Consider the following 16,864-nt stretch of genomic DNA (forward strand, 5'->3'; position numbering starts at 1 on the left):
GAGGAAATAGTCCAAGTTTGAAAGTGAGAGCTCACATCGGCTACGCGAAGCCTATAGCGTCGATAAGGAACGACTACTTGGTTGCTAGCAGCTGGGCTAGCACTTTGAACGTAGCCCATTTCGAATATGGTCGCTCAATGGGGCCTCAATTGGACGTTGATGTGCAAATGGCCTGCTGGGCTAAAATCGCCTTTGATCGGCGGCCCCCCTTGGAGGTAGGTAATAGCCGGCCGTGGGAATTTCGAACCCGGATCACGATCACAACGGCCCCGCGGCCCTCGGCTCGTCTTTTTTCGCAGCCGGAGGAGCTGGGGAAAATAATCGGGGGGGCTGAGACGCACATGCATAATTGGTGCGTGAGAGCGCATCTGCCGTTATTCGCTGTCCTTTTTTATTCTGCTCTCGTTGTTTGTAATTTGCTCCGGTCGACAAGTCAGTCGTTGACATTTGGACCGGTGGTGGGGATTAGAGGGGAAGTGCAAGTAAGAAATCAGAAGCTGGGAGGGGTGTGCAGAAAAGGCTGAGGCAAGTGGGGTGGCTGATCAGCGCAAGTACCACAAGTACATGCAAGTCACTGGCCGGATGTGGGCTCATCTGTGCAAACTGGACATTTAACCTCTTTCAACAAACGGCCGTCCTACGTGTACCTTGCATTGCATGGTTCTGGGCCCGGTTCAGGCTGCCATTGGCCTCGAAGGATTGCGTGGTTAATGTAAGTAATAGGGGAGCAGAGATGAAGCTGTGCGCTGTTCGGCATCCAGGTCGCTTGGATAGGCAGACCGGACGAGACGTGGAGACCATCATGCCATGCGATGCAGATGCGATGCGATGCGATGTGCTGCGATGCGACCACCCTCCCCCCTTCTGCTAGTCTCGTTGGTAGCCTGGCCTCGCATCTTGCTACGCCAAACCGCTTTCCGTCAACCATGCAGCATGCAGACGCAGGTCCAAGCTAACGCGGTGGAGAAGGACGAGGGGACTGTTTGCCAATTGATGAGCCCCATAGCCGTCTTTGTGCAGCATCCAATGAGCTGTGGCGGATCTCTCTCGTCAGAAACGCAGCAGCCTTGTCGTACGCGCTGAGGTAACAGGCAGATTAGATTGGGGAATGCGAGTGACGGCTGATATATCAAGTGCTATACATAGGTCGTGTATATGTACGCCCATTCCTTCAGGCCTTTCATGTCACCCTCGGCGGCCGTTCCCTGCCAAAAGAGACAATAAACGCCCTCTTAAAGTGGACTTATCTCATTTGACTGTACCCGCGTTGTAACGTCAAACCTGGGGCGATGATGTGCAGGGCAAATCTCCCCTTGTTTGCCGGCAAGGAAGCGAAGGCCAGGTCATCTGGCAGCCTTGGTTGACCTGGCGGGCGAAGCAGGGCAAGCAGACAACCCAAAGAGGAAGCAATACAGCCAGCCAGCCAGCAGCCCCCCCTCCCTCTCATCGGCCTTGTGGCGGCTAGCCACATGAACCTGTGGTCACTGGACTTGAAGGGATTCTGATGTGAGCTGGTGTCGTGCTGATGAGTCCAAGTGAAGAGACTTGGGACCAATTTGGCACTGGTGTGAGGCCCGTCTGGAGAGCAAGGAGGCTGTGCGATCCAGCGTCATGGTCCAGGCTGACCCGTGTACCGACTAAGGCTACCGGAATGGGGCTGATCTGAGGCCCTATTTCGAGCTATTTCGTGCCGAACGCAAGACCCATTGATGTGCCCGCTGGGGCCGAGCTCGCGCGCGTCGCTGATGATCATGATGTGACGAGTACCGGCCGATACACGCACTAGGATCCTCCCCCCCTACCTGCTGAATACAGTACTGCCTAGTCCTATGCTCGTATATAGCATCCATGGATATATACAGCCAAGTGCTAGTCCACACCTAGCTAACCCAGCGTATGTACATAGGGCAGAATATGGAGACGAACGGTGAGACACGGCGAGCAGAAGCGGCTCCGCACCCCATATTGGCTTGTGCGCTGCTGGCGGCCGCTGGGGTCGCGCCGTCTCCACGAGCTGAAGCGCTTTGTGCTTGTGATGAGGGGATTGTTTGGTCCTAAAGATGTCTTACATTAGCGACTCTTCTTCCATCTTCCATCGATGACGGATCACCATCATCAGGGATCATCCATGGAGACGGGGCGCCAACTACTCAATGGATGGATGGATGGATATTTATTTTTCTTGATTTTCCATCTTCTTGTTCACCCTCAGATCGGATCTGAGGCTGAGACATGCATACTCGAGTCAACCCCCCGACCAGGCGAGCGTCATCTGCGATTTGCAGCGTCCGATGAGGCTGCAAGACTCCAAGACCAGCCACCCCTCAAGGGTCTCGGATATCCACAAGGCCGGGCAGACACGGGACATTGCGGTTGCCCAGAGGGGTCTGGCCGTCCGCAAATAGTGCGAGAAGCGGCGACTTGTTCGGAGCAATTGGGGCGTTTCGGGGTGTTTTGGCCGAACGTAAAGTCGCATCCAACGATAAATGCTGCGCTTGGGTATTGTGCAAGGTCGTCGGCTCATGTCATATTCACGGTCTTGTGCGCGTATTTTGCTCGGTTTCGGCGCTTGACTGCTGCTTGCTTTCTTGGGTCCCGGAAGGCAAGGGTGTGCTGAGATTGGCCAATATGCAGGGCCCAGCCCTTTAGGTAATCCACAGCGAGCCCAAAAAGGCCCCGACATCCATCGATATGCAGCTCAATGACTGAGGTGGGCTCAATCGCGATGCACCACTTTCCCTTGCCGCCGCCACCAACTCGTGGCATGACAGGAGGAAGCAGTCACGCAAATACTAATCTTTTATTTGCTGGATTTTTCCTTTTTTTTCCAGGCTAAGACGTTGCTTTTTGCGGGCGGGCGGCTGGCTTGCGGCAGTAAGCGAGCCGATGACAAAAAGCAAAAAAAGCCCAATGGAATAGGTAATTATTTCGAAAAAAGCAATGGCTGCGAAATGACGGGCCCCTCCTTCAATGCGGAGAGAAGGCGATTTCTGGCAGCGTGGCTGGCCTTAGCGGCGCTCCTTTGACCATTTGAGCCGGGTTTGCCTGCTTGTAGAGGCATGGCTTCTCCATTATCATTCGAGGCAAAAGCGCAGACGGGACGAGAAGAGATACCTGGCCAGCCCCCATGTCAAAAGCCAAGTCGGAGTCACAAATTAAGGGTCCAAGGAAGCAAAGTCAACATAAAGTGCTGCTCGGGATAATGCATGCTATCTACGTTGTCACACACCACCTACAACCAACAGCGCCGAGAAGATAGCCATGGCAGATACTCCGACTTGAGAGACACGTAAAGAAAAACCGGGTTAAAAAGACATACTGTAGGTAATTACAAAGTACGAGGATTAATACTTGGCTCAGGTGGCTGGCCCTTAGCAGCAATTCTGTCGCCCTGCTTGCTACATACCACTGAAGCCATTGACACATGCTTGGACCAGGCACATCACTCTTTGGTATTTGAGTGCATTAGCATCGCATCGCATCGTATCTCGCTTTCGCTCCTTTCGTCCCATAGCCTGCACGGCATCAAACGTGTTCCAGTAAGCAGATTCAGGGCAGAACAACGCAGCAAGTCTGTGGAGATCTCGGCTTTCAGCTAGCCCAATCTCTGGCGGCCGTCTCTCCCCCACGAAAGGCCAGCGATTGCTATTTCGTTCAATGGTTTGGCCCGTCGCTTGCAAGCTTGGTGGGGGAAATACAAAGGGAGATAGGACGTGAAGTCGTTGGATGAATGGGCTTTGGCTACGTGTACAGAGGATAATGTGTCACATACAGGATACATGATGCTTGTGCCTGTGCCTTGCCTGCGTTTGGGCTAATACTCTCCTCTGGTCTTGTATGTACCCGTGCGCGTACTGCTGCTGAGAGCCAAAAGTATCTCCGGAGTAGCTACTCATGTACTGCCAGCTAAACTGGATGCGGCTGCATCTGTAGCCGACAGGTCAGATATTACTCTGCACGGCTCTTGTTGCAGCTTAGGCCGTTGAAACGTGAGTCGTCGAGACGCCAGAATGGCGCATAAGTTTTTGTTTCTCGCGCCTGTGCCACTCACTTGCTTTGGCGTGCCCGCCTACCCTACAAGAAGACCACCAAGTGTCCAATGGCAATTTTTTACAGCTTCTTCGTTTTTGCTGGTCTTTCGTGTGGATTATACGCTGTTTTATTACCTATTCTTGCTGTGGCGTTGTTGTCTCTTTTCTCACGAGCTCAAGTTGGGCTCATTGGCTGGAAGTCAACAAGCCGCAAGCCTCTCAACACAGTTCACACAGTTCATAACTGTCAAAAAGCAGAAACTTTGGACCGTTGAGCAAACGGTGTCCGACGAGCCGGTCCGTCCGGAAGGCTAAAAGTGCTAGAACAGGAGCCATTTTCAACTTCCAATGACTCGTCACAATAATAAAAAAAAAAAACAACTTCCTTGGCAAAATTCCTTGATTTTTGCCCGAGCGGGCGTCGAAGCGAGAGACGGAGAAAAAAAAAAAATCTTCATTAGAACCAACAACAGAAAACTGCGTCAACATGGACCGATAGGACAAGAATCGCATCATGCTGCAACGCCATACCACCTTACCTACCGTACATAACCGCCATAGCCAGCAGCCAGCACTAGCCACTGGAAAAACCTCCAACGGCTTCGGCCATTGACCCCCCGATACGGCGTCCCTCCCGAGCGACTCCCCCCTCCTCCGATTGTTTTTCGCGATCCTCTTTTGCGGTAGCGGCAGTTGGGCGGCTTCCCCCAGATAATGAATGTTGCGCGCAGGAATAAAGAGGAGAGGGAACTGAGCTCCATTTTGATATCCACCAAAGGGAGAGCCCATCGTATCGCAATGCATCGCAGGTCGTCCTTTATCTCCGCAGTCGGCTCAAACCATGCAGGCAGCTTTTCGCAAACGCGGGGAGAGGGAAAGACGCTGCGAGTGGAACTAAACCGTCTACGCACAATGGTCCAGCGATGCCAGCAGCTTGCTAAGCTGACGGCGCAAACGGACTGGATACGGAGGGCATTAATGCTTACAGTACACCGTACAAGCTGAGCCACCAAGGCCGAAAGCTGCAGGTGGCAGGAGAAGGCGCGGCAGTGATCGCTTGTCCACGTAAACAAGTTCGAAATGCGTGAGGTGCATCTACAGTCTAAGCACGTAGGCAAGATAGAGTGCCCTTGTAAGCTTTGACTTGGCTTCCAACCGGCGCACGCAGACAACGGGGCTAGCATACATGTGGCAGGCCCTCAAACTGCCAGGCATTTGCACAGTACCCACCATCCCATGTATGTTCCTTGACGGGTTTGTGTGTTGTTGTGTTGTGTTGTTCGAGCCGAGATCATGTCGAGTTGCAGCTGTTCGCGGAGGAATTATATCTCGCACAGCATCTTTCTCAATTGACCAGCCAGTGACATGGCCCTGGTGACAGTCCCTCGCTTGCGTTTGCAGCATCTATCTCCTGATGTGATGCTATTTTCCCTCTGCCTGCTATAATGCGACCCCAGCCTGCCCGCAGCAAGGCATGCTTTGCAGTGCAAGCAAGTGGGCATCTCGTGTGTGTATGTGTACGAGTGTTTGTACAAGTTGAGTAGCAGAAGCGAGGCAGTCAAGTCCAGATTAGCTGAGTGGACATGGGAGAGAGACAAAAGAGTCATCTCCACTCCCCTTCTTCCCCTCCCCTCTCCTCCTCCTTCTTCCGCCAAAGGTCGGGGCTTATCGCTTTTCAGGTGAGGCGTTCGCTTGCTGGCCGTCATGGATCGTGGCCATCACGATGGATGAGGCAAGGTGGGAGGATTGCCCGGAAGAGGGAGTGTGCATTGCCTAGACGGTATTCTGTGCATAACGACAACCGAGCTAGGCCTTGGAGCCAGTGGGGGCCATGATCCCAAGATGAGGAGAAATAAAAAAGGGGACTCAAACTCGAGATGGGGGAATGGAGATGGAGGGGGCGTGAAGAAAGGGGAGAAAGACGTCGTCGTGATGATGCCGAAATGTTGGAATCCGGCATCAAGCGTGCATTGGAGCCAAAAACGTACGAGGACAGATTGGTATGCCAGGCTCCAGATTGCATGGCACGCTCTGCTTGCGCTTTTGCATCTGCATTGCATTGCCCGTCTTGGATGAACCTACGTGTCATTGACGGGCATCGTTTTGTGATTTCGCAAACTGCTGCTGTCATTGCGATTGCATTGCTTTTGTCCACAGCATGTAGGCTGTGTATCCCATGTACATGACTTGGCGGCAGAAGGCACACGACTAAGAACTAGACCACTTGACTCATCTTGTTTTTTTGCACATTAGCCGGCTGTGCTGTTGTATCCCGAGGCATTCAGCAGAGGGACCGAACAAACAAAGTCCTTTCCCCTCTCAGCTTAACCATTATCTGATTCCTTGTTTCGATTGAGCTAGACAAGTGTCGTAACAGATAGCTGGTGACCACATCAACTACTATAGTAAACAGCCCTTCTCTATGTGAATGTGAGTGTGAGTATGAATGTCTCTGTGTGTGTGTAACGCCTCCCCTTCAGCCCTGTCAACGAAGGACAAAAAACCGCCGCCCAGCCGATGACATCCACCACCATCGTCTGCGTCACCCACAACAAAACTGGGATTTGCAAAATGACGACGGGAGATCCGGCTATCGATTGATGATCTGTCAACTCGGGAGGAACCAGGATTCCCCTTCTTCCGTATTTCGTAATTCTGGAGGGCGCGCTACGCAAACGGCCGCAAAGATTTAGCCCCAAATGTGGTTATGTAAGAGCTAGAGATGGCTGCTGTGTTTTCGCCACCTCGTGCGTTCTCATGCGGCGATGTGCTTCTCAGCTGAGAGAGAGGAGAAGAGTGGGCTGTATCGTATCGTAATCGGTGAAAGGGGATAGCCCTACGGGGGAGGGAAGAAAATAATACGATGAGCTGAGATGATTGGATGGGGTGTATGCGTTCGGGATGTGGCGCCCTATTTTTTTCTACTGGTTTTCGATGAAGGCGAAGTGATGTGTCATGATGGAAGGGTACCTTGGGATTGGTCATATGTTGCCGAGGATTATTGGTTTACGGAGTGCTGTGGCAGTGTTTATGTGAATAGTCATATTGTGAATAACGAGAACACGAAGACGCGTGGTTATGACAATTATACTTTTATACGGATGCTTGTGACCTGTTGGTTTTTTTGGAGGTGTCAACCAATATACATATCATGTATTATGTGTTATGTATTTATGTATGTGCAGTCAAATGTCATCAAGTTCAGGGCGCTGACGTGTATGTCGGCTGTTCCGAGGGCATAGTCATATGAATGAATGTGACAAGAGAACACGCGAGGTGGTCTATTCTGGTATGCTTTCCGAAGAAGATGAGTGAGACTGTTGTGTAAGATAGTTGGCCGGCATCACTGCAAGGCAGTTTCAACGTCAATTACAACTTTGGATTGCTTCAAAGCTACAGGTCTTATCAAATTCAACTAGATTCTAAGGCATGTACTGCTCAAAATGGGAGAGTTGTTGCTGAACCTAGCGCAAAGCACAAGGTACGTATACAACGGAGAAGGAGCATAGAAAACACCATAAACAGACTGTACAAGAGGCTGATTGGGTTTAAAAAACTCAGGGAGGAGAAACTGCTTCAACTCAGCCGAGAATAATTACCTCGTAGCATTGAAGGTGGCCAATATTCACTCGGAAAATGATGCATGAGTTGTTCAAAGCTGAGTTCCCGGAGCGCACCCAAAACACTCTTCAGATATGTTTCTACACCAATTTTAAAGGCTAATGCCGCCATTTAGTGCCTTTAGAAACTCCCGATGTTATTGTTTTTACTACATGTAGTGAGGCAAGAGAGGATAGCCCGGAGGACGGATCTGGCGTGACAGTATGAGTGATTCAAGAAATCGTATACCGTGAAAGCTTGAATCTGCGTGACTTGAAGTAGCGACACCGAATTGGCTTGAAGCAAACAAACGGGGAGGCAACTACCACCACGTATGTGTGACCTAGACAGCTCTTCGACACGCACCAAAATCTCCAAACCAGCAAACACTGCCTTTTCTTCAACCTGACGCATTCATATCAGACTTAGCTTTCCAGATTCCTAATTTCATGCATCTCGTGGATCCTACAACTTGATTGAAAGAAGGAAAGAGAAAAGAATCTACATCAGTCAATAGATATTGTACCAGGGACATTCGACAGACACATCTCGTCTTAGCAGTATTAAGGCTTGAGTCTGGTCTAAGGCACGGCGCCTGTCAAGAGGTTGTCTTGTTAAATAGCGAGCTTTAGATATATAGAAAACCTTAGATCGTTGGAATTCTCTTTCTTAGAAAGCCCATAGATGCTACTTGAATTCTTATCATGACTACCTATATGTCACGGTGCCCCTCCCTGATAGGGCTAATACAAGCCTGCTACCTTCGCATCGGCGAAGGGCAGCCGTTGAGCGTCTCAGATTCAGTCAAAGCTAATTTCATCAGGATAGACCAAATCATTCTAGTGGCACAGTATCGTGAAAGGATCCGGCGAACGGATTTCGACCCCCATGGACGCCTGCTTCTTCAACCAAGCTCCTAATTGCCTTTTCTTCGTCTCTCGACAAATTGACACCAGCTGCTCCAACATTTTGTTCCAGATACTCGATGTTTTTAGTTCCAGGGATTACGAAAAGAGCTTCGTATTGGGCTAAAAGCCACGCAAGGACAAGTTGTGCAGATGTACAACTCTTTGTTTTTGCTATTTCGTTGAACTTGTCCACCAGTTGGAGATTCTTGGAGAAGTTGTCACCTTGAAAACGATCAAACCTTCTTCTCGAGTCGTTCTCGTCAAAGTCGTCGATTGACCGGAAACGACCAGTCAAGAGGCCACGGCCGAGCGGCGAGTAAGCAAATACAGCGACGCCAGGCTCTTTACAAGTTTGCAGCAAGTAGGTGCCAGCTGAGCCCTCTATATCAAGTGTCTAAGGATTATATTCTACTTGGACAGCTGATATAGGAGCGACTGTATAGGCACGCCGGAGCGTATTCGAGGAGACTTCGGATAGACCGAGATATTTGACTTTCCCCTCACTGGATAGTATCAGCAGTGTCTTAATACACGCCAGGTTCTACATACTCTTGCAACTTTTTCATTGCCCCAACCGTTTTCTCTATAGGAACTTCTCCATTGGTGCGATGCATGTAAAATAAATCGATGCATGTGACGTTGAGACGCTTGAGGCTCTGCTCTGCTGATTCCAAGCAGTGTTCGGGGGATGCATCAACTACTATCCCATCATCGTTCTTCTTGAAACCAAATTTTGTTGCAAGGAAAATGTCGGCGCGACGTTCAGGATGCCGTGTAAACCATTCTCCAATAACTTCTTCTAAGTCAACGTAGAGGGCAGCAGTGTCCCAATTCGTGCAGCCAAGCTCCCAAGCACGATCGAGAAGCCTAAGCCGATCTTCGGTAGAACTTTTGCCATGTTAAACATTAGGTCTCAGCTAGTTGAACGACTTGATGTACGACTGACAAAACAGTACCATAGGCCACGCTCATCCCCATTGCCCCAAAGCCAATCTGCGTAGCAAAGGCGCCATTTTTGCCGACTTGGCGAAGTGGAAGTCGGATCGAAGGGACCATCAGGGGCAAAACTATATAACGAGTGAGATGGATGATGAAATCTAGCGACAGATAACGACAAGCCTTTCGGTTGGAGCGGAAAGATCCCGAGCATTTCTTCAATGTGACTCGTGAGGTAATTTATACCGCCAGCCTTATACTCCGTGCCTTCGATCAAAGTCTGCTTTATGTCGTCTGATAGCGGCTAACAAGACCTTATCTCCGGCATCACGCCCAACTATCATGCTTCAAAGCTATGTATTAGAACCCGCGGACTTTCCGGCACGCTGTTAACCGGCTCGGTGTTAAGTCAATACAACGGGCAATCTTAGCTTGCGGAACCTCTCATTCGGTGGGTGAAAACAACCGCCGGTCTGCCACTATAATGTGTATGTGATAGGCGACGTTGTATTCCACTCCTTGCCTCTTTCAAGAGGTTTTCTGTTTTGGAAGCTACTTGAATGATTTGCCTAAATTCGAAGGTTCTAGCGAATTGTAACGCGTTTCGCGTTAGTTCCTAGAGTATCATATCACCGATGTACCAACAGCAGGCCCCAGGAAAGGAGTCAACACAAAGATGCTGGGAGCGAGACCACACGTCGAAAGACTCAATCACTTCAATAAACACCTCCAGTGTATGATGAACTTGCGAAGATGACAGCCTGAGCCGTATATGAAAGGGAAATTCATCGGATTTTAAGTGTCGTCTGATAGAAATTCGACTAGATAGGGCAACTCTGTAGTTCCTTCGCCAACGTCTTTGCCATTCGGAACCTCAGCAGTCACGTCAACGTGATCGGTCATATGTTTGAAAATGACACACTTGTAGTAGACTGTTGCTCGGCGTCAACATCTTGATCTAAGCCGGCTGTGATTGAAGATGATAAAGAAGCTATGACAATGGTTGAGATGCTGCAGCAGGGGGATTTGAGTACGCTGGGTCACAAACCACTCGAAGTTGACGATAAAACTTGCTAGAATCGGAATGAATACATCCGGCCCCAAAGGAAATTATGGATCTACAGGATTTTGCTTGCTCCAAGGGAAGTATTCCCCTCTTCCGCTCCCAACCGTCGGAATATACAACGTAGTCTATATAAAAGACTATTTTTGGGCACGCTAGCTAATATAGGAAAACCCCTAGGCAAATACCCTCCGGAAAATAAAAACCCCGCCAAAGAGATGCCTAAGTTTTAAGAATTACTAATGTTGCAAAGGGTTTAACTACTAAATAACCTTTGACCAGGCCATAACCCACCAAGGTTATTATAACCCACGCCAGAGCAATAACCTAGACTATATGTATGTGATCGAGGCGTAGGAAAGCAGTTATCCTATAATACTCTAGGTTTTTAAAAGGGTATGAGTTAAACCGAGCTTTCTCTTTTTTTATATATCTCCTCAATAAAATAGCAAAGACTAGAAACCTTATAGCTGAGCAAAGGGATATGAACTCTTGAATTTCTCCTTTTGTGTATTATCAAAGGCCAAAGACCAGGCAGTTGTTTTATGTAGAAGGGTCCTGCAGATTCTCCGCTCTGGCTACCCCTACCCGAACGGCAACTACTAGGTACCTAATAAATGCCCGAAATACGAGTATTTACAGGAGAGACTGGAGTTAAGTCTCCGCGGGTAGTGTTTGACGGAACTGAGCGGCAGTCTTAAACCCCGAGCTGCCGTGTAACTACTGTAGCACCTGGAGGTGTGCGCATGTTGGTCATAACTCCATCATGCGCTACGATACGACTGCGAGTTGTAGGTGATTGGCCCAAGCATTGAAGCTCGGGGACTAGACTTAGCTTCGCGAGATGATTACAAGCTAAACATCCCTTGTGCGTAAGCTTGTGATCCTTGCTATTTCGTTTGGAATCAAGTGCCGGCCCATAGTGCTCGGGTGTGCCGGTGCCAGATGCAACTCGCTAATTAGATCTGAATACGGATTCAGGGCCACAGCTCCGGCATCACGATCCAGGCTATCAAGTCGACGGCTAATTACTCAAAAAGACGTCATCTGTACTAGATGAATCTCTACAATAGAACCATAGGGAAATGTAGATGGCCCATACATTGCTTCGCAGGACCTTGTACTCCATTTAGACTCTCTGGGAGATTAATTGGGGCCTATTTTCTATTCGTCATTTTAGGCTATAGCAAATTGAACCTTTATACCTACAATTGTGCACTTGTATTGTTTGGCTGTCCTGAGATCCCTAACTCGTTTCCCTCTACTTGGTATTGATGACACCGACTGCTAACCATATCAGAGACTCTTAAGTTTGAAACAGGTTTATTAGTTGCTGGATAGGGTCTAATTATGTACAACATCAAATAGATAGCCGTACATTGAATGTAATCTTTGGCTACGTGCTAAAATTCTCATCTGCCTATGTACTTTGAGGTATGTTATCGTAAAATAGAGGTATCCTACCGTAGACTGGAGGCGTGTCTTGAAGTAGCGGGAAAGTGATTATGCTCCTACATGAGATCATAGACATGATAGCTGCCTTGGAGTCGTGACAAAATGGTTTATATTGCGAAGAGTTGGTAGAGGGATCCATGAAGTATAGTAGCAGGTTCGCGAAGGATGAGGCAAAGTTCGCGGCGCCTCATTGGAATCCTACACCTGACTTCCATTGGATGTTTTCCTATAATCTCGCTGCGAGCGTCCTCTCATGCCATGCCGCCGTCCAGATTGGCGCTCCTGGATACACCTCGTATCCGCGGAATAATATGTCACTTAACCTAGCCATGACTACACTTAAGTCCGCGGAGCGCGGACAGTGTCTACTATGTAACGATACTTTAGAAACACTAAATTCTATTGCACTACATTTATATAATGCTCTTCCTCTGTCCGCTTTCCATCTCTTGGAATGCCAAATATTGAGAACACTCCACCACTCGTGCATTTCAGAGTAATGTCTGGTTACAAAATTGTTGTTGCGGTCTTCTTTGGGGCCGCAGTATGGCTGATTCGACTCCTCGTTAGAGAAAGATCTCCAAAGCTGGACTTTCCCGTAATGGGCTCTGCGAGTGATGGCGAGTTCTCGCAAGCCGTTCTAAAAGGATTCGAAAAGGCAAGTCAATGGTTATCTGACATTACCGCCGCGAAAATACTGATAGTATTTTAGTATCCAGATACTCCTTTCATTATCCCTGCCAACCCACAACTTGTTATCCTGCCCATGTCGATGTATATGGAATCGAAAACACATCCTGCGGCAGACGTTAGCGCGGAGAGGAATGAATGCTTCATGGGCCACTGGACCCGCGCAGGTGTCCAAAATACGGAGATTTACTCTGCCATCCGTCAAGATCTCTCAAAGAATCTCAACATTGTTCTACCACTGATCCAGGATGAGACGAAGTATGCCTTCAAAGAGCTCAACATACAGTCAGAATGGACGTCAGTCAACATAAATTCGGCCATGTTGCGGATGATCGCCCTGATCAGCGGACGGGTGTTTGTAGGAAGCCCGCTCAGCAGGAGCGAAGAATGGCTTGATGCATCCATCAACTACACAAGGGCCCTTTCAAAAGTTCAAGATGACTATTTGGGTCTTGGTCCAGTATTGTCTAATATTGCGGCACCATTCCTGGGCTCTGTATGGAGGGCGAGGGGGTACATGACCAAGGCTCAGACATGGATGAGGCCCCTTGTTGCCGAGATCCTTGCGGCGGAGAAAACAATGGATGGCCCCTCCAAGGCTGGGGTTACTGGATGCTTCATATCATGGCTTCTGAAATATATCCCAGACAGCGACAAAACCGCCACTAGAGTTGGTGAGGATCAAATGAGCGTAAGAGTACTACCTAGGGCCTGAGTCCTATTAGGCATACTGGTCATCTGACACTATCCCAGGTATCATTTGCTGCCATTCATACTACTAGCAATACAGCTGCAATGGTGAGCAAATATACCTAGATTTTGTGGACTGGCACGAACTGAACATGCGCAGGCTATACTCGATCTTGCGTCTCGTCCTCAGTACATCGGGGAGCTCCGTGAAGAGGTTGAAACTGTGGTTGCAGAAGAAGGCGAGCAGCATGAAGACGGCCACATTTATCTTGGGAAGGCTGCTTTCGCAAAGATGAAGAAGCTTGATAGCTTCATCAAGGAGAGTCAACGTTTCAACAGTCTTGCATTCGGTATGAGGGACCATGACCATACATTCTAGGAGCCACAATCTGACCGCAATTAGTCACACCTGCCTACAAACTGTTGAGCAACGCTACTTTCTCGAACGGAATCAAGCTGCCAAAGGGCACGCGTATTATATTCCCTCATCATGGACTAGCGTGAGTTGTTGCCAGTATTGCCATCTCCGAACAGAGGAATATCTAACGTGAGAAAAGCATGTCAACAACGAATAAGTCCTTCAGCCTCGGAAACAACGTGGAAGCTGGTAATGCCGGCCCAGATGTTTTTGATGGGTTCAGATACTCGAGGCTGAGGGAGGTCCCTGGGCTTGAATCGAAGCATCAAGCGGCCTCAACTGGTTTGGTAAGTTCATTGCCGTCAGAATTAATTCCAGATGTGCTGACGATCCAAGGACAATCTCACATTCGGACATGGTCCACACGCTTGCCCTGGGCGCTTTTTTGCCATTTACGAAGTGAAGAACTTGCTTGTTGAGTTATTGCTTAATTATGACTTCAGGCTTGCCGGCACAGCAGATGGTCATGACCAGGAGGCGATTCGTCCTGCAAATATTGCGCACAAAATCTCTAATATGCCGAACCCCGGTGCGGTTCTTCAGGTCAGAGTTCGTAGGGCATAAATTGATGGATAAGAGGAAAACTTGGCGACGACGACTCATAGAAGGCAGTCGAATACATAAAACAACATTGAAGGAAAATATTAGGGACTTCTCTTATTACATGTGTACCTAGTTACTCCTCCTCCTTACTCCCTACGTATATAGTTATTTTCTCTCTCTACTTTTATTATATTTAGAATTTAGTTATAGAACTTCTTATTTCCATTGAAGCTTAACACTTTTGATTTTATTTATTTTTTCCCTTCATTACTTATTTATTCATAATCTTTTACTTAATATCAACGCCAGATGCATTTAATAAAACAAGCTTTTGCTCTAGGCCTTGCGGCCGCCTCTGTCTCCGCGTTTAGAATTCCCAAAGAATGCCCACCGTTCAAGGACGCATTTGACGTTTCTGTGCTAGACTTATATCCCGAGAGCACAGATTGGCACCCAGTTCACTTCAAAATTTATTTCCAGTGAGAGCTTCTGTATCCCATCATACTTTATGTTGAGACACAAAGGTTTCTTTACAACGCATCTGTAGCTGTTTATGATCCATATCGGTAAAAGCTGGATGAGATTATCTCTTTCCCGGGGATCACTGGCAACGACGATTATGCCATCTGGAATATATACTGCGATAGGCTTGACAGTTGTCAAGATTGATCCTCACGGCTCACTCAGTATGTGGTATGAGCCAAAGGATCCAGCTGAGTCGCTCTCTTCCGGCGGATTAGTTACGATCGGTGATATACCAATCATCATTGATGTGCCGGGAACAAGTTTTTTGGACCCTTGATACTCGCCGACCTAGAGGGAAGCTAGTATATGTTACTGCCAAGGGATTCCCAGATAATGTGGCCGACTTAGATGGTCAATTCACACCGTTATAGTGCGATGGAAAGGTGTTATTGTGGGCTGATGACGCCTTTGGCATTCGCGTATTTGGAAGCATATGACGGGTGGACAAGCGCGGAGTATCTGAGTCTCGTCCCGATTGACAGCAACCTCAAGTTGCTCGTAAGTGAGTGCTAGTCGTACAACTCCCTCCCATTCAGTATATTACTACAATACTTAACATGGTATCTCATAACAAGGCTTAATGAGTATTGTCTGTCAACTAGGAGCTGCAAAATTTCGATAGCCCAAGACTGGCTGAGGAGCTGGGATTACAATAGTCATCTCATTTACATAGGAAGTTTAGGAATCAAGCGACCTAAACGTGCTTAGCGTTTGAGATTATCTTATTGCGACATATCCAGCCTTGCCAGCCACGGCTTCTCATGAGCCATGTAGCGCGAATTTACTAATACTAGAATGCGCAGCTTGTCTGCGGAGGTGGACTTTGTATAGGTAGTCTGAGCGGCTATTTGTAAATCAACATAGATATGGACTTCGGGGTGGCAATACCAAGTAGGTAGTTTATCGCAAGCGACAAAAAGGTCATATCACTAGGCACCGAGTTCTAGCTTGCTTACGAAGTTATTAGTCTGCTTAGAGAAAGCAGTCCGTTGGTGGCATCTTCTCTCTCCAAGAATCGAGCATTACTTGCACGATCGCAGCGAATTTCGTCCCCCGCAATGGACACTAACAAGCAAGCGTCTAGTAGTGAAAGAGGGGTTTTGAGTGGCTCGCATTATCGGTGATCTGATCGATGAGAGGGGAAACAATAGCACATTTACGTCGCATGGACCAAGATTGGAGGATACTAGCAGTATCAAAGCTGTTTGACCAGCTGACTAGACCGCGTGGTGACGACCTGCTTAGTGGCGGAGCACTTTAACGCGTCCTGCTTGGCAGCTTTTGCAAAGGAAGTGGACGATGGAAGCAGAGTTGGGGCGGAGCTGCGGGCACATGAGGAACTATGTTGCTTGTTGCTCAAAAGCTGTGGTACGAGATAAGAGCGCCTAGCAGGAAGGACAGTGAGGAATTAATATCGCGGCCTCCATTTGGAATCCTCAGCCGGGCTCATGTGACTCCGGCTACGTTGAATGCACGTACACACAGTATATCCGTTATGGGAATGTGATGTGGCTTGGCCGGCATGTAAAGTGTGTAGCGAGCGTATGGACGGAACGGAACCAGACAGGCAAGGCCTTGCGAGGCTGCCGGTGTGCGGCTGAGATGAGCTTTGAGGCTGGCGACACATTTTACTTTGTTCTCACTTGGAACCTGAAAAAAAACTGTCCTCGAGTATCCCATCGCCGGACCTCCAGCGGGGCCGAGTCGGGCACAGAACGATCCAGTAGCGCACGGCGGGTGGTGGTCAGCGGCATGGAGCGATTGGCTGCCAAACAGCCGGAACCTCAGGCAGTTTGAGGAGGCTGTTGATGATTTCTGGCCAAGGCACGGACTGGAAAGCTGCATCGAGTTGAGCCGCGCCCGAGAGGAGAGGCTAGCCGGGCCAATAAAGGGACGGGATGGGACAAATCATGAGAGACGAGTGACGACAAGAACGTGATGGGGGCGACAAGCAAGCGATGGGCAAAACAGGATAATTCCCGAGCAACAACAGCAACGCCATCGT

At 48.8% G+C, this 16,864-nt stretch overlaps 6 protein-coding genes across 6 annotated transcripts; 3 read left to right on the forward strand and 3 right to left on the reverse strand.

The window, feature by feature from the left end:
- Positions 1–1,153: 1,153 nt before the first annotated feature.
- On the reverse strand, positions 1,154–1,703 carry V8C40DRAFT_229998 (uncharacterized protein; the record flags this gene model as incomplete). The annotated part of the gene is made up of 1 exon (XM_083212606.1): positions 1,154–1,703. A coding segment is annotated over exon 1 (223 nt), but the record flags the coding sequence as incomplete, so codon positions are not given.
- Positions 1,704–4,010: 2,307 nt separating this feature from the next.
- On the forward strand, positions 4,011–4,346 carry V8C40DRAFT_260465 (uncharacterized protein; the record flags this gene model as incomplete). Its single annotated transcript, XM_083219146.1, has 1 exon — positions 4,011–4,346. The coding sequence occupies one exon, from the start codon at positions 4,011–4,013 to the stop codon at positions 4,344–4,346; it is 336 nt and encodes a 111-aa protein (XP_083079131.1).
- A 112-nt stretch (positions 4,347–4,458) lies between these two features.
- On the reverse strand, positions 4,459–5,702 carry V8C40DRAFT_9650 (uncharacterized protein). Its single transcript, XM_083223668.1, has one exon. The coding sequence runs from the start codon at positions 5,213–5,215 to the stop codon at positions 4,571–4,573; it is 645 nt and encodes a 214-aa protein (XP_083079132.1). The 5' UTR covers positions 5,216–5,702; the 3' UTR covers positions 4,459–4,570.
- An 831-nt stretch (positions 5,703–6,533) lies between these two features.
- On the forward strand, positions 6,534–7,705 carry V8C40DRAFT_9599 (uncharacterized protein). The gene is made up of 4 exons (XM_083223662.1): positions 6,534–7,206; positions 7,274–7,320; positions 7,451–7,512; positions 7,593–7,705. Exons 1-4 carry the CDS (start codon positions 6,905–6,907, stop codon positions 7,635–7,637), a joined length of 456 nt encoding a protein of 151 aa, XP_083079133.1. The 5' UTR covers positions 6,534–6,904; the 3' UTR covers positions 7,638–7,705.
- A 485-nt stretch (positions 7,706–8,190) lies between these two features.
- Positions 8,191–9,595, reverse strand: V8C40DRAFT_279328 (NADP-dependent oxidoreductase domain-containing protein; the record flags this gene model as incomplete). Its single annotated transcript, XM_083221217.1, has 4 exons — positions 8,191–8,933; positions 8,976–9,042; positions 9,089–9,427; positions 9,486–9,595. 4 exons carry the CDS (start codon positions 9,593–9,595, stop codon positions 8,466–8,468), a joined length of 984 nt encoding a protein of 327 aa, XP_083079134.1. The 3' UTR covers positions 8,191–8,465.
- A 3,176-nt stretch (positions 9,596–12,771) lies between these two features.
- On the forward strand, positions 12,772–13,877 carry V8C40DRAFT_272106 (cytochrome P450; the record flags this gene model as incomplete). The annotated part of the gene is made up of 4 exons (XM_083220319.1): positions 12,772–13,374; positions 13,437–13,481; positions 13,534–13,723; positions 13,777–13,877. 4 exons carry the CDS (start codon positions 12,772–12,774, stop codon positions 13,875–13,877), a joined length of 939 nt encoding a protein of 312 aa, XP_083079135.1.
- Positions 13,878–16,864: the final 2,987 nt, after the last annotated feature.

The sequence above is a fragment of the Trichoderma camerunense genome (assembly GCF_050948025.1).
Source record: "Trichoderma camerunense strain CBS 138272 chromosome Unknown V8C40scaffold_1, whole genome shotgun sequence".
Taxonomy (NCBI): Eukaryota; Fungi; Ascomycota; class Sordariomycetes; order Hypocreales; family Hypocreaceae; genus Trichoderma; species Trichoderma camerunense.